At 40.6% G+C, this 23,251-nt stretch overlaps 1 protein-coding gene and 1 non-coding gene across 3 annotated transcripts in view; both read right to left on the reverse strand.

The window, feature by feature from the left end:
* LOC126426711 (solute carrier family 35 member E2A-like) overlaps nt 1–20,974 on the reverse strand; it is a 169,171-nt gene extending 148,197 nt beyond the window's left edge. For both annotated transcript variants that reach the window (XM_050088633.1, XM_050088632.1), the window contains exon 1: nt 20,326–20,974. In XM_050088633.1, the coding sequence (XP_049944590.1) occupies nt 20,326–20,599 (274 nt within the window). In that variant the 5' untranslated portion in view covers nt 20,600–20,974. The remainder of the gene's footprint in view (nt 1–20,325) is intronic.
* Nucleotides 20,975–22,709: 1,735 nt separating this feature from the next.
* On the reverse strand, nt 22,710–22,781 carry Trnae-uuc (transfer RNA glutamic acid (anticodon UUC)). Its single transcript has one exon. It is a non-coding gene; the product is annotated as a tRNA-Glu (tRNA).
* Nucleotides 22,782–23,251: the final 470 nt, after the last annotated feature.

Raw genomic sequence — 23,251 nt, forward strand, 5'->3', positions numbered from 1 at the left:
ATTTGCTATGAATAGAAATTATAGCAGTGGGTATCACCACACCTGGTGCTTTTAGCACCAAAAAATCATGGTTTTTGGAGGTTTTCTCAAACTGACAATTGGTGCTTTTACGAGCTCCACCCTAGATCACATCTACTGCAAAAGAAACACATAATTTGCTCAATTTTCCTGAGCAGGAGGAAGTGCGTAATGCTTGAATTTAAATCCTGTACTGTAGCATAGCTGCAGTATGCCTGTTCTTTTGATAGGTATACAAATGGTCACTATGTCAAGGGCAATCCGAAACACTTGCTTCCTTATCTTTGGGATCTATAGAACCTGAGGTATGGCTCCCTGAAAAATTTCATTTCTGTTCACGGCTTTTTGGAACATATTGGTTCTGCGCACTGTTGTAGTTTTTCCATGTTTGTTCAGTTGACATCCCACATCATAATGTTTATTATTAATATGATCTACAGAACAAGTAATTAACTAATGAAACCGAAAACAACAATATTATACCGCATTAACCACAGAGAAAAAAATCAAGAAGAATTTGGTACACGAGGTCTGTTCAAAAAATTCTGGAACATTCGTAATTTCACACCAACGGTGTGTTTGAGCAAAATATGTTTGGTATCCCTGCACACACATGTGTTTAATGTGTAATGCCGAATGCTTCATTATTCTGTGTCTGTCACTCACTGTTCAGTGTCTCGCACAGTTTGCAAATTTTGAGATGATAGAGTTAGATGAGCAATGCATCTGCATTAAATTTTGGGTGAAACTCAAGAAAACATTTACAGAGGCACACCAATGTGTGCAGGAAGCCTACAGTGTTACAAATGGTTCACACGGTTTAAAAATAGCCAGATGGAAGTTAAAAATGACACTCATTGTGGATGCCCTTCAACAGCTACCGATGACACTTATGTCAGGACCGTCTATCAAACTGTGTGCAAATCTAAGACTGACTGTCCAAGAGATTGCAGAAGAATGCAACATTTGAGTTAGATCACGTCATGAAATCCTGACACTATATCGTGGTATGCATCGTGTTGCTGTCAAGTTCATTCCACAGTTCATGAGTCAACACCAGAAACACCTTTGCCTCTAAATCTGTGAAGAGTTTTTGGATCACACAAATGAGAACAAGTTGTTCCTTAAGACAATCATAACTGGTGATGATACAATGCACAGGGAAGGTTCTCCAAGACAGAAAAACACTTGTCAGGTCAAATTTCAAAGCCATACTGATAGTTTCTTTGGCTTTGAAGGATTGTTTCATCATGAATTCATGCCACAGGGACAAACTGTTAATTGATGGTACTATTGGGAGGTGTTGCAATGCCCGTGAGACAACGTGAGATGGAAATGGCCTGAAATGTGGCAAGACAATTCATGGGTCTTGCTTCACGATAACACACTCCCACATCTCTGTTGGAGTGTGACTACAGAAAAAAAAAAAAAAAAAAAAAAATCACTCTGCTGCCTCATCCTCCATACTCTACAGACCTGGCTCCTGTGGACTTTTCTTTTATTTCCAAAGCTGAGAATCCCATTGAAAGGACAAAGATTTGCAACGATAGATGAGATAAAAGAAAATTCACAGATGGCGGTTCACTTGATCCAGCATGAGGCATATCAAAACTGCTTCCGGAAGTGGAAATAGCCTTGGGAGCAGTGTATCAATAGTGGAAGAGAGTATTTTGAAGGAGATCATGCACAATAAGTAAAAGGTAAGCACAGAAAATGTTATGGACAAAGTTTTGGAATTTTTTGAACAGACCTCGTACAACCAAAAGACACCCAAATTTGGGTCATCTTCAGAACAGCTGGCGCAGTTGAGACTTGTGAAGACAAAAATGAACAACTCTTGCTACATGGTTAGATTAGATTAGATTAGTTTTCGTTCCATAGATCCGTGCTGAGGAGATCCTCATGGATGTGGAACATGTCTTTTTTTTTTTTTTTTTAAGCTGAAATAACAATACTAATAGTATGAATATATACAATACATCATTTGTTTCTATTAAAAAATTCGTCAATGGAGTAGAAGGAGTTGGCCACTAGTAAGTCTTTCAGGCTCCTTTTAAACTGATCTTTATTTGTAACTAATTTTTTTATGTTTACTGGCAAATTATTGAAGATGTGTGTTCCTGAGTAGTGGACTCCTTTTTGAACTAAAGTAAGTGCTTTTAAGTCCTTGTGCAGATCATTTTTGTTCCTGGTATTGTATGTATGAACTGAGCTGTTTGTTGGAAAAAGAGATATATTATTTAAGACAAATTTCATTAATGAGTAAATATACTGAGAGGCAGTAGTTAGTATACCCAGTTCTTTGAAGAGGTTTCTACAGGACGTCCGTGAATTTACTCCACAAATAATACGTATTACACGCTTTTGGACTCTGAAAACTTGTTTGACTTGAAGAGTTACCCCAAAATATTATACCATATGACATTATGAAAGTAGGCAAAGTATGCAAGCTTTTTCATTTTTATGTCGCCTATGTCTGCTAACACTCGAATTGCAAATACAGATTTGTTAAGGCGTTTCTGCAGTTCTGTGGTGTGCTCTTCCCAACTGAATTTATTATCAAGTTGTAATCCCAGGAATTTAAGACTGTCAACCTCTTCTATCTGCTCTCCTTCGTATTTTATGCATATGCTGGGTGGAAACCTATTACAGGTTCTGAATTGTATATAGTGAGTTCTTTTCGAAGTTTAATGTCAGTGAGTTGGCTTTAAACCATTTATTAATATCCATGAAAATATCATTAGCAGATCTTTCTAGAACTACACTTGACATACTATTTATTGCAATACTTGTGTCATCTGCAAACAAAACGAACTCTGCTTGTGGCAGTGTAACTGATGAGAGATCATTAATGTACACAAGAAAAAGCAATGGCCCTAAGATGGATCCTTGTGGGACATCACATGTAATTTCTTCCCATTCTGATGATGACTGATGACTTAATTCACTAGTCCCTTGCATTGACACCCTTTGTTTCCTGTTAGTGAGGTATGACTTGAACCATTTTGCAGCACTGCCCATGACACCATAGAATTCTAATTTACTTAAAAGGATGTTGTGGTTCACACAATCAAATGCCTTTGACAAATCACAGAAAATACCTGCTGCTTGTAATTTGTTATTTAATGAATTAAGTACATTTTCACTTCAGAAATCCAAACTGTGTTCTTGATAATATGTTATTTGTGGTCAGATGGTTGAGCAGCTGCCTGTACATTACTTTTTCTAAAATTTTTGAGAATGCTGGCAAAAGTGAAATCGGTCTGTAGTTTGATGGTATCTCTTTATCCCCTTTCCTGAATAAAAGCTTAACATCTGCATATTTTAGGCAGCCAGGAAATGTCCCAGTTATAATTGACTGGTTACACAGGTAACTTAGAATTGTACTAAACTCGCAAGAACATGCCTTAATTAACTTTGTTGATATTTCATCGTACCCACTAGAATGCTTTGTTTTTAAAGATTTTATTATGGAAGTTATTTCTTTTGGTGAAGTGAGTGATATATTCATGTACTTGAAGCTATTTGTGAAGGCTAGTTTCAGATATTCAAGGGCATTATTTACTGATCCTGAAAGTCCCATTCTATCAGTAACGGATATAAAGTACTTGTTAAATAGATTTGCCACACTATGCCCATCAGTTACTAATGTGTCATCTACCCTTAGTGCTATTTGCTCCTGTTCCTTTCTGGTTCTACCAGTCTGCTCTTTCACTATATCCCATATTGTTTTTATTTTGTTCCCTGACATTGCTATCTTCTTCTCGTAGTGCATTTGTTTAGACGTCTGAATTACTTTTTTTAATGTTTTACAGTATTCCTTGTATTTAGCTAAATCATCAGCATTGGAGCTATTCTTGGTCGACAGATACATTTTCCTTTTTGTCTTACAGGAAATCTTTATTCTACATCTACATCTACATCTACATTGATACTCCGCAAGCCACCCAACGGTGTGTGGCGGAGGGCACTTTACGTGCCACTGTCATTACCTCCCTTTCCTGTTCCAGTCGCGTATGGTTCGCGGGAAGAACGACTGTCTGAAAGCCTCCGTACGCGCTCTAATCTCTCTAATTTTACATTCGTGATCTCCTCGGGAGGTATAAGTAGGGGGAAGCAATATATTCGATACCTCATCCAGAAACGCACCCTCTCGAAACCTGGCGAGCAAGCTACACCCCGATGCAGAGCGCCTCTCTTGCAGAGTCTGCCACTTGAGTTTATTAAACATCTCCGTAACGCTATCACGGTTACCAAATAACCCGGTGACGAAATGCGCCGCTCTTCTTTGGATCTTCTCTATCTCCTCCGTCAACCCGACCTGGTACGGATCCCACACTGATGAGCAATACTCAAGTATAGGTCGAACGAGTGTTTTGTAAGCCACCTCCTTTGTTGATGGACTACATTTTCTAAGCACTCTCCCAATGAATCTCAACCTGGTACCCGCCTTACCAACAATTAATTTTATATGATCATTCCACTTCAAATCGTTCCGTACGCACACTCCCAGATATTTTACAGAAGTAACTGCTACCAGTGTTTGTCCCGCTATCATATAATCATACAATAAAGGATCCTTCTTTCTATGTATTCGCAATACATTACATTTGTCTATGTTAAGGGTCAGTTGCCACTCCCTGCACCAAGTGCCTATCCGCTGCAGATCTTCCTGTATTTCGCTACAATTTTCTAATGCAGCAACTTCTCTGTATACTACAGCATCATCCGCGAAAAGCCGCATGGAACTTCCGACACTATCTACTAGGTCATTTATATATATTGTGAAAAGCAATGGTCCCATAACACTCCCCTGTGGCACGCCAGAGGTTACTTTAACGTCTGTAGACGTCTCTCCATTGATAACAACATGCTGTGTTCTGTTTGCTAAAAACTCTTCAATCCAGCCACACAGCTGGTCTGATATTCCGTAGGCTCTTACTTTGTTTATCAGGCGACAGTGCGGAACTGTATCGAACGCCTTCCGGAAGTCAAGAAAAATAGCATCTACCTGGGAGCCTGTATCTAATATTTTCTGGGTCTCATGAACCTTGTGTAATCCATGATTTTATTATAGACTTCTGTTTAATTTGAGTAACTTTTAGAGGAAAACAGTTTTCAAACATGGTATTGACATTGTTCATGAATGTGTTACATTTTTCATTCATGTCATGAGCACTATAAACATCTTTCCAGTTCATATCTTTGAGCAGTTTTCTAAAACACTCAATTTTTGGTTGATTGACTATTCTCCTGTACTCAGATTTAGCAGTCTTGATAATCTGCTTAGAATTTACATCTAAAACAAGGAGCTGCATGTCATGATCTGATAGTTCATTTATAACAGGTTTTATGATATGATTTTGTTCCTTTGATTTGTCTATAAAAATGTTATCAATGGCTGTCCTTGAGGATTTAGTGATCCTAGTTGGAAAGTTTACAGTGTGAGTTAGATTGAAAGACAACATTACTAACTGCAGTTAATGTTTACTGGAAGATTGCACTAGAAAATCTGTATTAAAGTCACCAGCAATCAAAATTTCTTTGTTTCTTCCTGTTAAATAACCCAAAAGAGCTTCTAGATGATCTAAGAATAGATTATAATTTCCTGCAGGTGCTCGGTAAATAGTTATTATTATATAGGATCTGTTATGGAACTCTACTTCTGTTGCACGTGCTTCTAGATGCTGCTCTAAACAGAATTTATTAATGTCAATATTCTTGAATTTATGGCAGTTTTTGATAAATGTGGCAACTCCTCCTCCATCCATATCTACTCTGCAGAAGTAGGAAGCTAGCTTAAATCCTGAAATGTCTAACATATCTATATCAGTGGTCACTTGATGTTCAGAGAGGCAGATTATGTCAATTTGGTTAGATGAATTCAGTTCATCGATACAAATGAGTAGTTCATCAACTTTATTTCTAAGTCCCGGAATGTTCTGGTGTAATAAAGATAACTGATACTGGATACTAATGGGATTGTAAGTGCTTTGGTGAAGATGAACTGGCAGTTTCTGATTACTTTCTGTTAAACACTGTTTAAATGGAGGCTGTATGATAAAATCTGACTCCTGTTCATCTGTTTTCTCAAACTGAGTGTGTCTGCCAATCTCTCTTAAAACTCGTTTTCTTCCCCCCTTCCCTATCCTAAAAAAGGCATCCCTCTGACACATGTGACCACTGGTATTTTACCACTTGTGCCAGTGTCCCCCCTTAAGTTTTCTGCAATCAACCCAGACAGTTTTCCCTTCCCTTTCCTATTGAGGTGAAGGCCATGCCTAGTGTAGTCCCACCTATCGATAGCATCCACAGGAATCAAATCAATATGGGACCCTATATCCGTCCTAAGCAGCCACTCCAACTCCAAGTTCACCCTCCCTACGGAAGAGTTCAAATGAGGCCGACCATGGCGTCTCAACACAGACAAAAATCCCACACTCATATGCTTCGTTGCTGATGCTATTTCCACCAGGTCACTCTCTATGGAATATTCAGAGTCTCTGTCAATGCTATTTCCCGGACCACCCACTATAACCACGGCATCCTCCTTTGTGAAATCCTTGCATAAAGCACCTACATCCTCGAATGGTCAGACCAATGGAATGCTAGACATACCAGGCTTAAACAGAAAAACAAAAACTGAGAACAACTGTCATTATGGTAGTAAGCTTATTGCGGTCCTTACTTGTGGAACACTTACAAAACAATACAAAAGCAAGATACAAGAGGCGTTACAAATGAAGACTAGATGCAAGAAAGGAGATGGATCTTATCTGCTTCTTTTCATTTACATCTTAAAAATGTTCATTTGAGAAAGGAGTAAACTACTGAACGAAGATGAAGGAAATGAAGACTAGTTTCTACAGATGATTTGGTCATTTTTGCCAACATCAGTTCGGCAATCAGAAAAACATTGTCATTGTTGTCTTCACTTCAATGACTGGTTCAATTCAACTACTCTGTGCAAGCATCTTCATATCCACAAAACTGCTACAAAGAACATCCCTTTGAACCTAGTTACTATATCAAAATCTTGGTCTCCCTCTACAATATTTAGCCCCATACTTCCCTCCATTACCAAATATTCCTTGATACCTAAGGAGGTGCTCTATGAGCCAATTTGATTCAGTACTAATCTGATCAGTCCATATAATCTCCAACATTCTGCTGTAGGAACAAATTTCAAAAGCCTCTGTTGTCTTCTTGTTTGAGCTGCTTATTGTCCATATTTCATTCCTATACACGACTACACTCAAAATAAACGCCTTCAGAAGAGACTTTCTAACATTTTCATCTATATTAAATGTTTTTTTAAGAGGTGGAGCCCCTCCACGCTCACACCAGCATGATGGCCAACAAAAAAGGTCTACTGAGGTGTCGCAGGATGTGGGTATTGTGATGTTTGCGTATGTCTGGTCAAGGTTAACCATTAATACGCCTCATAAAATGTTAGTTAACTTCCATTTTTCAGAAGTGATATTCTCGCTGTTGGTAATTGCATTTTATATCCCCTCTACTTTGATTGTATATCCCCTCCACTTTGATTGTCAGTTATCTAGTTGATAAAATAGTAAAACTCATCAACTCCTAAGCTGTCATTTACTAATCTAATTCCCTCATCATTTCATTACTCAAATGGTCATGCTCCTCACATTCGACAGTGTGTGTGCTGAACCAGACAGCTCCAAGACCCACCCTCCTGCCCTTATCTGAGCAGTGGCGGCTGTCACTGCATGTGTTGATGCATTCCAGCTGACCCAGTGAAACCTCTTATCCGGTAACAGACTCGCAAGGCCGTTCTGACAAGCACTGATAAGATAAATGCTACATGTGTCACACTTCCACTGACTTCATTGCAGAGCATTCTGAGAGTGCTCTGCCACTATCATCACCCACACAAAAAAGGACAAAAGACAGCACGACGAGTCGAGGAAGAATTAACGCCCCTTTTATTTGCTGAATAGTTCAAGATATCAAAATGACATTTTTATCAAATGATAAAATACAGGAAATGGAGAGTGGGAAAGCAAGAATGACTGGACAAGAAATACAAAGTTGTAGATGCATGCATCACTAGGAGAATGACAGATGCAGTGTCTAGAAGACTTATTGAGAAAAGAGAAGAAATTGTATGAATATCAACAGCACAGAAGGCAAGCCAGTACTAAACAAAGAAGGGAAAGGTGAAAGGAATATCCAAGGTGCCCCACCAAAAATTGTCAGTATTCAAGGACACAACAGAAACAATCATTCTAAACAAAAAAGTCTACTAAATGTGGGCTGTAAAATGCATATCATCAAAGCTATGAGCACTCATCTTCAAATCTCTTCAACTGCATGCTCTTCGCTTTCCATGTTTTGAGCAAAGGTAGTAAGGAACAAAACCAGAAAAAACGTCCAGTAAACGAGGACTCTAAAGTGCTTAGCTTAAGAGCTATGAACACTTGTTCATCTTTGCTACTGTGAAACACACCTCTATTGAGCAAAGGCTCATAGCTCTTCAGGCATGCATAAAAGAGCCTATGTTTTCTAGACTTTTTTTGCTTCAAATGGTAGTTACTGTCATACCCCTAAATATTGGTCAGACCTCCTGGGACACCCTGTATAGAGCGGCAATACAAGGGAAATGAAATGAACCTTAAGAAAATATTATACACTACTGGCCATTAAAATTGCTACACCAAGAAGAAATGCAGATGATAAACGGGTATTCATTGGACAAATATATTATACTAGAACTGACACGTGATTACATTTTCACGCAATTTGGGTGCATAGATCCTGAGAAATCAGTACCCAGAACAACCACCTCTGGCCGTAACAACGGCCTCGATATGCCTGGGCATTGAGTCAAACAGAGGTCGGATGGCGTGTACAGGTACAGCTGCCCATGCAGCTTCAACACGATACCACAGTTCATCAAGAGTAGTGACTGGCGTATTGTGATGAGCCAGTTTCTCAGCCATCAATGACCAGACGTTTTCAGTTGGTGAGAGATCTGGAGAATGTGCTGGCCAGGGCAGTAGTCGAACATTTTCTGTATCCAGAAAGGCACGTAAAAGACCTGCAACATGCGGTCGTGCATTATCCTGCTGAAATGTAGGGTTTCATAGGGATCGAATGAAGGCTAGAGCCACGGGTCGTAACACATCTGAAATGTAACGTCCACTGTTCAAAGTCCCATCAATGCGAACAAGAGGTGACCGAGACGTGCAACCAGTGGCACCCCATACCATCACCCCGCGAGATACGCAGGTATGGCGATGACGAATACATGCTTCCAATGTGCGTTCACCGCGATGTCACCAAACACGGATGCGACCATCATGATGGTCTAAACAGAACCTGGATTCATCCGAATAAATAACGTTTTGCCAGTCGTGCACCCAGGTTCGTCGTTGAGTACACCATCGCAGGCGCTCCTGTCTGTGATGAGGCATCAAGGGTAACCGCAGTCATAGTCTCCGAGCTGATAGTCCATGCTGCTGCAAATGTCGTCGAACTGTTCATGCAGATGGTTGTCGTCTTGCAAATGTCCCCATCTGTTGACTCAGGGATCGGGACGTGGCTGCACGATCCGTTACAGTCGTGCAGATAAGATGCCTGTCATCTCGACTGCTAGCGATATGAAGCCATTGGGATCCAGCACGGCGTTCCGTATTACCCTCCTGAACCCACCGATTCCATATTATTCTAAGTCACTGGATCTCAACCAACGCGAGTAGCAATGTCTTATTACGATAAACCGCAATCGCGATAGGCTACAATCTGAAGTTTATCAAAGTTGGAAATGTGATGGTACGCATTTCTCCTCCTTACACGAGGCATCACAACAATGTTTCACCAGGCAACGCCGGTCAACTGCTGTTTGTGTACGAGAAATCGGTTGGAAACTTTCCTGATGTCAGCACATTGTAGGTGTCGCCATCGCCACCAACCTTGTGTGAATGCTCTGAAAAGCTAATCATTTGCATATCATAGCATCTTCTCCTCGTCGGTTAAATTTCGCATCTGTACCACATCATCTTCGTGGTGGTAGCAATTTTAATGGCCAGTAGTGTAGAAAGGGAAGAGGAAGTAGATGAAGACGAGATGGAAGACGTGATACTGTGAAAGAAATCTGAAAGAGAATTGAAAGACCTGTGTCGAAAACAGTCCCCTCGAGAGAACATCATTCCTTCAGAATTACTGGGATCTTAGGAATAGTCAGTTATGACAAAACTATTTCACCTGCTGTGTAAGATATACTAAACAGCGAAGTACTATCAGACCTCAAGAAGGAGGCAATAACTACAGAACCAAATGCCAATAGTTGCGGATATAGCTGAATTATCAGTTTAACAAATCATGGTTGCAAGGTTCTGTTATGAATTATTTGCAGAGTAATGAAAAAATCAGTAGAGGCCAACCTTGCCGGAGATCAGTCTGAGCTCTACAAAAATATAAAAACATATAAGGCAAAAATTATAACAAATTAACTCAGAAATTTTTAGCATTTGTAGGTTTGGGGGAAAAAAACCCTTTGACAATGTTGACTCTACTACACTTACTGAAATTTTAATGGCAGCAGGTACAAAAGACAGGGGCTGAAAGGTTTTGTACAACTCGTACGGACACAAGGCAGCACTTATAGGAGTCAAAGCACATGAAAGGGAAGCAGTGATTAAGAAGGGAATGAGATAGGGCAGGTCCGTGGCCTAAACCCAATTTTATTCAATCTGTACATTGAGCAAGTAGTAAAGGAAATCAAAGAAAAATTTGTAAAAGCAATTAAAGTTCAGGGAAAAGAAATAAAAACTTCAACGTTTGCCGATGACATTGTAATTCTGTCAGAGATGGCAAAGGACTCGGAAGAGCAGCTGAAATGAATGGATAGTAGCTTGGAAAAATGAAAATCAACAAAAGTAAAACAAGGACAACAGAATACAGTCAAATTAAATTAGGAGATAATGAAGGAATTAGACAAGTAAATGTGAGACTTAAAGTCCAAGCGTTTTGTTATTTGCGCAGCAAATTGACCAATGAGGGTCAAAGCAGACAGGATATAAAGTGCGTACTGGCTACAGCAAGGAAAGTATTTCTGAAAGAGAGGAACTGGTTAACATCAATATGAATTTAAGAGTCAGGAATCCACTTGTGGAGGAATTTGTATGAAGTGTAGCTTGGTAGAGAAGTGAACTGTGAACGATAATTTGTTTTTGATTGCAGCCAAAGTTACCTATCTGTCAGTAGTGCTTAAGGTAGCCACTGTGGTCTGCTACGTTACTATTATGTACTTCACTGTCCTGAGCGTTTAAGTGCCATCACCTCGACCAACCAGGGTAGCCGAGAGCACTAACGTGCTGCTTCCTGGACTCGGGTAGGCACGCCGGCCCCGGATCGAATCCGCCCGGCAGATTAATGACGACGGCCAGTGTGCCGGCCAGCCTGGATGTGGTTTTTAGGCAGTTTTCCACATCCTCCTAGGTGAATACCGGGCTGGTCCACACGTCCCATCTCAGTTACACGGCTCGCAGACATTTGAAACACGTTCACGCTATTTCACAATTTACACTAGACGCAGACAGCTGGGGTACACTAGTTCCGTCCCGGGGGTATGGGGGTATGGGGTGGCGGCAGGAAGGACATCCGGCCATCCCTTAACTTAACCATACCAAATCCGTACTTAACCCTGCCGCCCCTGCGTACAATGCGGGATAAAGGCAGTAGCAAAAGAAAAAAAGAAAAGACTAGTTGTTTCTCCTCCCAGCGCATGTCTCCTTACCCTGCAATGGTCTAGGGGGAGGCAAGGCTCACTTCCTGCAAGCCCCCAGTCTCCTCTGACAGTCGGCCAGCTTACAGTAAATACACCGCATGCATTTTTGAAAAGCTGCTGTATTCATCAGCTGAACACGTGCACAAATGTCCTGTATAGTAATCATACACACATTCATTATACGAGACACAAGGATCACTACTATTCAATATTTTTAAGGTTCCGTACATCAGCCAGTAAAAATGGAACCCTTATAGGACAGCTTCATTGTCCGCCTGTCTGTCTGTCGAACTGTTAAGAATCTTTTCCTTCAGGAACAGGTAAATGTATTAAGTTGAATTTTATGTCCTATACTAATGTCTACAGTCCCTCGGTGGCATAAAAAATTTAATCTTCTTAGCCTATGTCATCAAAAGTTATGGCCATCTATTAAAGCATTTTGAAATTCAGAAATTCTCTCATCGAAACCTATAGCGTACTTTCCATTGACATAGAATCATGAAGCTTGGTTTCACAGTACAACTAACAGAAAGAAATCTGAAAATTGTTAAGCTGTAATTATATCACATAAAAAATTACCCTTTTGCCATTAAAGTTACATTGCATTCATCATCCAGCAAACGCATATCAGAAAAATATTACATCATGCAAACATAAAATGTAAGCTGTAGCCATGTTTTAGTAAGTAAATAAAAGTATTCTATTAAACCACCTCTCTACATACACAAACTGAAGTCCCTGCTCATTTCCTTTTGCATCTCCAGGTTAGTCTCAGGAACTCCTGTAGATATTTGATACAGTCTTGGTATACCCAGGACTGATAACTTGCCTGGATCAATATCAATAACAGGGAAAAATTCACAGGATGGATGCACACAGAATTAAATTTGTATGGAACTCCTACTCGCATCTGACCGCTTTTTCTTTGTCTCCCCCCACCCTCTTTCTTTTTTGTGCGATTGCTACACTGTGTAACACATCCACGTTTAGTTTTGTTTTCTTTGAATAGGCGCCTGCTTGATGGTCACTGACCTACTTCTAATCTTAGTCTATTTAAGCTCTGTTCCTCTGCACATAGCAAATAATAATGTATTGATGAGGATCTGCAAGAACACAATTTTCATTTGATCCTCAAACACATTATACCACATTTGTAGCATCTTCAGTGGGTTTCTTCTTTTATGCCTTTTTTTTACATTATGTGTGCCTTGTGGCTGACAGCAGAAATCAGCCTAAAGCCTATATCAAAACAACATACCATTACTGCGGTAAAAGTGCGCTTATGGTGTCAGTAAGCTGACTGTAACAACACTAATGTTGAAGGAACTGAATATGAAAAATTGTGAAACGGCTGTTGGTAACCAACTGAAATGCTCATTCGTAATTTCCTATGGTTCATTAATTAAACTGACAAATGTTGTCACCGCAAAGAGTGTATGACAATAACTGTAAGATACACACTAAACGTGCTAACATAGATTATAGGATGTATCGGAAATACAATTTATTTTGTAAAACTAAACTTCTTCGCGCAAAAAAGTTAATTTATGAAAGCTTTATAGTAAATGTTTCAAACAAGTGCAAAGCGGCATGGCAGATGTGACATGGCAGATCATCACAGAAGAACACAATCACACCCACATACAAGAAGTGTCACTTGAATCAGATCAGTCGAGCAACTTATTTGCATCTTCAGTAAAAGAATAAAGATGAACAAGGTATCCGACACTAGCACAAAGAGAGGTGAAGTACGCTAGTACTAACATTTTCAATCCTCTACCATACACTATCAATTGTATGAGACACAATAAATCTTTATTTAAATATGATTTATGAAAGTATGTTTGTTAAAGGAAAGTTGTTGCAGAATATAAATACACTGGGATTAAAGGAGACTATTCCCCAAAATGCAGAAACATCAAGTTGTCGGTAGGCACAAACAAAAGAAAGAACTAGAATACATAAGTACACAAGCGTGCCCCCCCCCCCCCCCCCCCCCAAAACACACACAAGCATACGTACGCTTATGTCTCTATGTGGTGCTGGTTAAATTGACAGTGCAAACAATAGTTGTCCGGTGGTGTCTGGTTGGGTGGGTGGATATAGGGAGAGGGAATAGGGTTGGGTGGCTAGCGGTTCGGAAGAACGTCAAATTTCCAGCTAGGAATGCAAGAGGGTAGGATGGAAGATATAGCTGTCGTGGCCAGTGGAAAGCGGCACACACTGAATGCGATGTGAGGATGTGAACTGCGAGGGGGTGACAGGTGGAGGCAGGGGGAACAGTCAGGTGGTGGGTGCGGAGACAGTGGATTACCTGAGATTGAAGCCAGAGCGATTACGTAAGTGGAGAATGTGCTATAGGAATAACTCCCACAAGCTTAGTTCAGAGAAGCTATGGGTGGAGGGAGGGATCGAGTTGGCTCAGGTTGTGAAGCAGCCAGTGAAACTAAACAGGTTGTTCCAATGGTTGGTCAACTTTGTTCTCAACAACAGTTTGGCGGCGGCTGTTCATCTTGGCGGTCCACTGATTGGTAGTCATTCCAATACAAAAGGCTGTGCAGTATTTGCAGCAGAGTTGGTATATGATATGGCCGCTTTCAAAAGGGGCCCTGCCTCTGATGGAGTCATAAGGCGGGTCGACAGAAGCGTCCGATCCCACGCGTCGGCTTTGACCCTTGACGTAAGGGTGTTGTCGTGTGCGACGTCATGACGGCGCGGAGTTTGGTTTGTGAGTGTGGCAGGTTTGTAGATGTCGTCATGTTGTGGTTTGTTGTGCTTTCTGGTGGTGGGTTCAGGGTTTTCGTTTGTGTGGTGTATTGGGCTTAGTTTGCTTTTGCTCATTATCCAGAATTGTTCTAGTGTCGGCTGTGTTTGTAGTGGAATTCGTTTCAGTGAGTTAACGATTTTGTGTGAAGGTTAATTTAGTGTTGTTCGCTGTACGTCGTGTGGTAATTTTAGTAAAATTAATCGGTTGTTGTTCTTGTTCAGGGATGGATGTGACGGATAAAATTAACAGTGTGCAGGTCAAGGGAAGTGTTCGATCCCAATGTGTGGCTGTGTATGTTGGTACTGGTATCGGGAGATGTTTTTGAGCTATATAGGCCAAGGGAAGTGTTTGATCCTAATTTATGGGATAGGGAGCTGCTGTTGAGCTATATAGGTCAAGGGAAGTGTCCGATTCCAGATGATACAGTGTTTAGTGGCATTTGGGGAGTTTTGTGATGTCGGTTTTTTCGTCGTTTTGTGTGGTTTTCTATGGGGTTGGGTGTCTAAATTTGTTTATATTTAGTTTGCCCCCACCCAAAAACACCCCATTTACCGCGCTTGTCCCGTTAGTGTCATTAGGCTTTTTGTGGAAAGTGTTTGTTTTTCGATGCATTTTCGTCCTCATAATGTGTACATGTAAGGTCTCGCACCTCGGTCTGCCACAGGGATAGGGCAACGGAATACCACTTTAGGAGGGGGGTGGGAAAGGTCTCGAGTACAATGTCTCTCATTCCAGGAACTTAGACGTATGCTCTTGTGCTCTGACCTGCGAAGAAAATATAGAAATTTTAACTACTGAGCTACATTCATGTACTGTAACATCCGTGTACAAACCACCCAGTGCGAGGTTCAAATTTACGGAGCCTGGAAATTTCCATTCAAAAAACATTAAAGTTGTACTAGGAGATTTTAACTGTCACGGTCTCGCATGGGGTTATAAAGAGACAAATGACGATGGCGAAATGCTGGAGATCTGGGCAGACCAGGCTCAACTGAAATTGATACATGACCCAAAGTTGCCTGCATCATTTAACAGCGGAAGATGGAAACGAGGATATAATCCAGATAACATCTTTGTCTCAGAAAAGGTATCCCTGAAAGCTGTAAAGCAAATAGAGGACCCAATTCCAAGATCGCAACACAGAGCAATAACTTGCTGCATTACTGCAGTAATCAAATCAGATGTAATGCCCTTCAAGAGACGCTTCAATTTCAAAAAAGCTCATTGGGAACTTTTCACAGAGGACCTTAATAAGGGGATCTTGTAAATTAAACCAGAGATACAATCATATGAAACTTTTATAGACCTTGTCAAGAAAATCTCTCGACGGCGCATACCTAGAGGGTGCCGCACCCAGTATATCACTGGACTCAATGGTAGCAGCAAGGAAGCTCTGAAAAAGTATGAAGAACTGTACAATAAGGACCCCCTCTCAGAGGAAACGATCCAGGCAGGTGAGGTACTGATGCCTGGTATCTCCGAAGCGAGAAAGGAAAAGTGGTGTAACCTCCTACAAGAGACAGACATGAAGCACAGCAGTAGGAAGGCATGGAAACTGGTCAAAAGTCTCAACAACGACCCAACAGAACCACAACCAAATTACAGTGAAGTTACACCTGATCAGATAGCTCACCAACTACTCATGAACGGAAAAATGAGGAGATTAGCTTCCTAGCTCACCCGTTCTTCATTCAGGAGCTACAAGATGCCATCAACGATTTGAAAAACAATAAGACCGCTGGCTTCGACGATCTGAGATCTGAGCAAATTGAGCATTTTGGACCGGGAGTACAAGCATGGATCCTAGAGCTAATGAATAACTGTATCACAACAATGCAAATTCCTAAATTGTGGAGGAAAGCTCGTGTTATTGCATTATTAAAGCCAGGGAAAGACCCAGCTGAAGCTAAAAATTTCCGGCCTGTCTCACTGCTTTGTCATTTATTTAAAGTGCTGGAGCGAATGATCCTCAAACGCATAGCTGATTATGTGGACAAAGCCCTCATTAACGAACAAGCTGGATTTCGACCAGGAAAATCATGCTGTGGCCAAATCCTTAATCTCACACAGTACATCGAAGACGGCTATCAGAGAGGAGAAGTAACTGGGGTCGCATTCCTGGATCTCAGTGCTGCGTATGACACAGTTAACCATAAGTTGCTTACCCAGAAAGTGTATAATGTCACTAAGGACTACACCCTTTCTATGTTCGTGCAATGCATGCTACAGAACAGACGCTACTATGTAACCTTACAATCTAAAAACAGCCGATGGAGGACACAGAAAAATGGACTTGCACGGGGTAGTGTCTTGGCTCCAATATTATTTAACATCTATACCAATGATCTTCCCATCAGCCACCAGACACGAATGTTCATATATGCTGATGATGCAGCAGTGGCCACTCAGGATAAAACCTTTGAACAAATGGAGGAGAACCTCACAGGAGCCTTAACAGAACTTGCTACCTATTACGACGGCAATAATCTCAAACCAAACCCTAGTAAATCTCAAGTATCCGCCTTCCATTTTAGGAACAAACAAGCCAAACGGAAACTCCGAGTCATGTGGCAAGGGGAAGAGCTGAAACATACGAACAGCCCAAAATACCTGGGACTAACACTGGACAGAGCACTTACTTTTAAGCAACACTGTCACAACACTAAAAAAAAGGTCTGTGCCAGGAACAACATACTGCGGAAGCTAACAGGTTCATCGTGGGGAGCTCAACCACATGTTTTGCGCACCACGGGTCTGGTGCCGAGTATCTCAGCAGCGGAATATGTGGCGCCAGTTTGGAGGAACTCTGCTCACACTAAGCAAGTTGACGTCGCCGTAAACGAAACTGTACGTATTGCCACAGGATGCCTCAAACCAACTCCCACAGACATCATTTATCCCATCACAGGCATAGCACCACCCACTATCCGCAGACAAGTAGCCGCCGAGATCGACAGATCAAAACAAAAGAATGATCCTCGACACTCTATGCATATGCACCGAAAACGTGTCCGGCTGAAATCCCGCGAGAGTTTCATTGAAACTACTTAAGAGCTCGCCACCGAGCCCGTCGCAAGGCGGCTATCTCTTTGGGAAGAAATGGTGCCACACTCCGAAATGGAACTACTTGAGGAGGGATCTGCAGGATTTCAACTACCTTTTACAACTTGGAGGTCATTAAACCGGCTGCGCACTGGAGTAACTGGGTGCAAATCAAACCTATTTAAATGGGGTTACAGTGATAGCGATAGGTGTGAATGCGGAGCAATACAGGACTTTGACCACCTACTGATTTGCCCAGATATTTCTATAACATGCACTAAAGATGATATTTTGAAAGTCAATGACAAAGCAAACTACATTGCTAAGTACTGGGAAGGGAAGATATAATTGGTGCATCCGGATACGGAAGAAGAAGAAGAATTCCAGGGCAGGACGAGAGATAATCAAAGCCCTGGTAAAGGGTATGGAAATATGGAAGCGTCCGATCCCACCCGTCTGCTTTGAGCCATGACGTCACAAACATGGCGGAAACAAAAACAAACACACACACTTTCCACAAGAAGCCTAACGACACTAACGGGACAAGTGCGGGAAATGGGGTGTTTTGGGTGGGGGGCAAACTAAATATAAACAAATTTAGACGCCTTGCGTAGCTACAACGTGTAAGTGAAGACAGCCATGCATGAATATCCACCCACCTCCCAAGGGGTCGTAACCCCTGCAACCCATAGAAGATAAAGATGCTTCAGTAGCTGATTAGTGTTTTTTGTATTTAAAAAAAAAAAAAAAAATCTCACGAGATAGAACGAACAGATCAGAAAAGTAAATAAAATAAGATAAAACAGAACTGGAGACAGCCACACTCAAACCAAACTCCGCGCCGTCATGACGTCACACACGACAACACCCTTACATCACGGGTCAAAGCCGACGCATGGGATCGGACGCTTCTGTTGACCGAAGGGTATAGTTTAGTTGTCACAGTGCGGAGTGATATTGGGTGAAGAGAGGGGGCACTCCTATGTAACTGATTCTTGTGGGAAGGTTGGGTGTGTGTGAGAAAATGACACAGAAAATCTGTTTGTGGACTACGTTAGAGGGGTACTGTCTGCCTGTAAAGGCCTTCGTGAGCCCTTCCGCATACTAGACAAGGGAGTTCTCGTCAGTGCAGATACGCTGTTCATGGTTCGCTAGGTTGTATGGGAGAGACTTCTGCCGAAATGCAGGTACTGTTGGTGGTTAGTGGGTTTAATGTGAAAAGAGGTGTGGAAGTCTATGCCCAGGAAGGCGGGGTGTTGGGCAGGACCAGGTGAAGTGGATGGGAGGAAAGGTGTTCAGATTGTGAAGGAATGTGGATAGGGCATCCATATCATGAAGATATCACCAACGAACCCTTTCCTGCTCCTTGTGTACATAAATGATATAGACACATCTCACAGCTATTAAACCTATGCAGATGATAGATCTCTGTCATTTGTTGAAAAACAAACTGATGAATTAACACTGGTTGCAGCTGAGGCACTACATCAAATAATTACTTATTTTCAGGACCAATGTTTGAAGGTAAATATCAGTATATCAGAGTTATTGCAATTAAACTTGTCTCCGTCAGTAATCTACACGGGATTTAAGCAGTAGATACAGAAGACTGTATATTTCTTGGTATTTACACAAAAACCTATGTAGGTAAACCATATCAATTTTGTATGTAATAAAATTGGGAGTTCAGTACATCTAATTAGCCAGCCATCAGAAGTAGTTTCCAATCAGGCATCAAAAACAATTTATTACGGGGTAACCATTGCACAGATTAATTATGTGACAGATATGTGGGGCTGTGTTGCTAACATACATATGAACGATGTATTATTCCCGCAGAAAAGAGCAATCAGGATTATCCGTAGAATACGGTCACTGAGATTCCTGCAGGGAAATCTCGGTACATGATAAATATCTCACCATCTACCCACTGCATATTTAGAAATTAATTACGTTTTTTTGCGACACACAAAAGCAAATCAACCAGGTGCCCTGATTTTCATGTCTATAATACATTAAAGAAAGACTGCTGCTACAGACAAAGAACTACACTAAAAACAACAGACCATAGTCCATGCATTAACAGCCAGATATGGTATAACAAACTGCCAAGCTCTATAAGCCGTCACAAAGGGAACTTACTCAAAGTGAAACTGAAATCGTTCTTGATTGATAACTGCTTATACTCACCGAGTAAATATATTAAACTAAATTGAAATCTCTATACATTTTGTTATGTAAAAGCTGTTCATTTGTAATAATTACGATGTAATATCCAATTGTGCTGTCTTTACTAAGTACAATGATACCACATATACGTTATCACTTACGCATACATAAAATATAACTGCTCTCTGTGCAGAACTTGTAAATTCTGTTTTCTTACTAAGTACACATATTTGTGTTACATGTAAGTCTGTATGTAATTACTTATGCATATTTAAATTGTATCTACTCCATTTCCACAAAACTTGTTAGGCTATTCTGCAATTAATGTCACAGTGTTAAAAATATCATAGAACGTATCTATCTGTTACAATATAAATAGGAAATAAGATAGGCCTACTACTATTAGTATGATATTATTAAATGAAACATGATATTGCTATTACTTTTTTATGTTGAGATTATTATTACTGATATTAATACAGTTTCAACCCACCAAATATGAACACAAATAATATACATACAAAAAAAGAAAATACTCACTAGAGATGAGTCATTGCCACAAAATGCTTACCCAAAACCGTGGGGTCACCCTGCAAGTACGACAAGATGTACTTGTTAAGGAAGAGAGTGCAGCCACTGAAGAAGTACCACAGGACAAGGAAGAACATAGCCCGGGCATTCAAGAGGCCCGGGGGATCACGCAGGCCGTGTGGGGGTGGAGTGTCCTCGGGCAGGAGACTCGCTGTGGGTGAAGCGTGTGGGAGGAGGGCAGGCGAATCACTGCCACTTTCATCATCTTCACTGCCGTGGTAGCCGTGCTGATGGTGGTGGTGGTGGTTCTTCATTTTGAAGCCCTGAGAACTCACAGGTCAGTTCACACTTAGCAAGACAACACAAACACTGAGAAAATCTTCCACTTTTCGCTCTGACACACTGCGCTTAAAAGAAACTGGTGATCTGTCAGTCTCAATCAGCACAATACCAATGTCACAAACAAACACTGAGCACTGTGTTTTTCACACCACTGTCTTCCACAAAACTGATAGGGACAAAAAAATATAGCAGCGTCACTCTGCCAGAGTTACTCGAAACTCTTCAGCCACTGAAATATCACAGCACCATTTGTAATAGTTTATTTTCTAGCAAAAAAATACACTAGTATTCTCAGTCAAGTCATCTATCTGGCAACGTTCACAAAAGTTTGTCTCATAACACGTTTCCACACTCACATACTTAATATGCTTCACTCAAAAACAATCCAATTACAAATGAAATAAGTGACACTCTGTACAAGTGTTGCAACTCCCTATTTAATGAACAGTGAAATGTCTCCCTAAAAGGTTTCATGCCTTACACCAGCACGTGAATTAGATACAGCCTTGTTTAGATGAATTATACAATCTTCCCATTGGGACAGATGCTGACTAAAAAGAATAAACACAAAGTGCATGCAAGAAATTATCTCTAAATGGGGAGCAGTTTTCATTCTATCTCGTGAAATCATTTAAGTACAACTGCAGACATTCAAAAAATTTGATGCTAAATCGTGTGTGTGTGTGTGTGTGTGTGTGTGTGTGTGTGTGTGTATTCTTCGAACAGAGGTTAACAACTTCAGTTCGAATCCTCCACTCTCTCAATTATGATAATGGAATGTATCATAGTATTCTTCTTGTCCATTTTTTATATGTTCTGCAGAAAACTATTAAATAGACACATCTATAAGTGAATGTGAAGATATTGCAATAAATTATCTTTAAACACTGTATGACTAGTAAACTATCAGCACCTATTCTCAAATTTTCTATTCATACCTTAAATGATAAGGAATGGATACTGTATGTTACTGTCAGTCAAAGAAAAATGCTGTTGATAGATTTCATGACACACTAACTGAGAAATTGTGTCAATTTAAATTAAAAAGAAGTTCAGTTTATAATGTAAAGTAAAGATAACAGCATCAGAGAGATAAGAGTTCTAATTTGAGCAACCCTTACACAGACTATTACCATGAACTGTATCAGAATCACATATGTAGACGGTTATGTCGTGTAACTCAACATACAGCAATGTAACCTAAGTTATTTCCGCAACACCATTACACTGCACACAATTTTAGAGTGTCTCTAAACTGATGTACGAATGCTGCCATGTCAGAAAAGATGAAGATTACTGACTCCAGAGTCTGAGAAGATTTGATGACAGGCCTGAATCTTCATTGTCACAATAATTCTATCCGTTCAGCGCAACACGTCGGCATATCACGGTAACAGTAAACCTCCTTGACGTGCCAACGCATCATCGCTCACACGGGCGTCCACGCCGGCTCGACAGCGAGATTTGCACAATTACACCCGTCACATACTTATCAAGGCCTCACTCACTTAGTCACTTTCGTTGGCTACACAAAACAACACAGCCTCAGTTTATCATAACTTCTTTGGTATTTACTGCCGCCATGTTTCGTGTTTCCGCTCACAGCCGACAGATAGCAGAAATAGGCCGATTCCAGGTGCGCAATCTATAAGAAACATAAATCTCCGCCTATCTGTATGTCCAACAGTAGCAAGCGAATGCCATCTGCCAGGTGGCTGGAAACCGCGTTTTGAAGAGGAATGTTTTTTTTTTTTTTTTCATTACTACAATACTACTGCTACATTCCTTCCTACTAACAAAACTTGTGACAACTTAGGAAGCACTTATCGTAAGTCAGTAAGTTGATGACTTACAATTTTCTTCAAACTATAATGATTTTTGTATGAATTCATTCATTAGATCCTTATGGACCTATAAGCTACTCTAATGGCAAATGGAAAAATATTTTCTAAATCAAAAATACATACCTCTTATTTGAACCTAAAATAGTCAGATGTAGTTACACTCACTGTTATTGGCGACATTCTTATCTGTCCAAATTGGAATAAATGTGTTGTTTCATTGCAGCGCAAATCAAAATTGTTCCCATGCCGGGAATCGAACCCGGGCCTGCTGGGTGAAAGCCAGCTATCCTAGCCACTAGACCACATGGGATGACAGTCAGTCGTACCATGAAAGATATATAGGCCGAATGTATAGAGTAGTAATTACTACCCAGTGGTCCATTGTAAATCGAATATGATGTACCGTATTCCTTTGTCAGACGTTCCAGCTTACATTAAAATTGATTCATCAGGAAGATTGGGTCTTGTAGTGAAACAGATCTGGGAAACGCTGTTTCTATTGTTTGTCATGGGCAGCACAATAGACACAAATCTCTCCATCGACATGTTCTGGATACTGCTGAACGACATGGAAATTAGCGGGTTAATCACGAAAATTCAAAAAGCTCCGAAACAACTATAAATATCTGTAAATAAAGCTATAGACCAACTACATGGTGGTTACAGGTAATAAGTTACAAACACCAAAAACGAACACCATTCCTGTATTTCTGTTTAAACACCATTATGATAATAAAGTACAGCAGAATTACACCCTGGAGGTAAATTTAGGGATTTGGT

Source organism: Schistocerca serialis, chromosome 11 (assembly GCF_023864345.2).
Source record: "Schistocerca serialis cubense isolate TAMUIC-IGC-003099 chromosome 11, iqSchSeri2.2, whole genome shotgun sequence".
NCBI lineage: Eukaryota > Metazoa > Arthropoda > Insecta > Orthoptera > Acrididae > Schistocerca > Schistocerca serialis.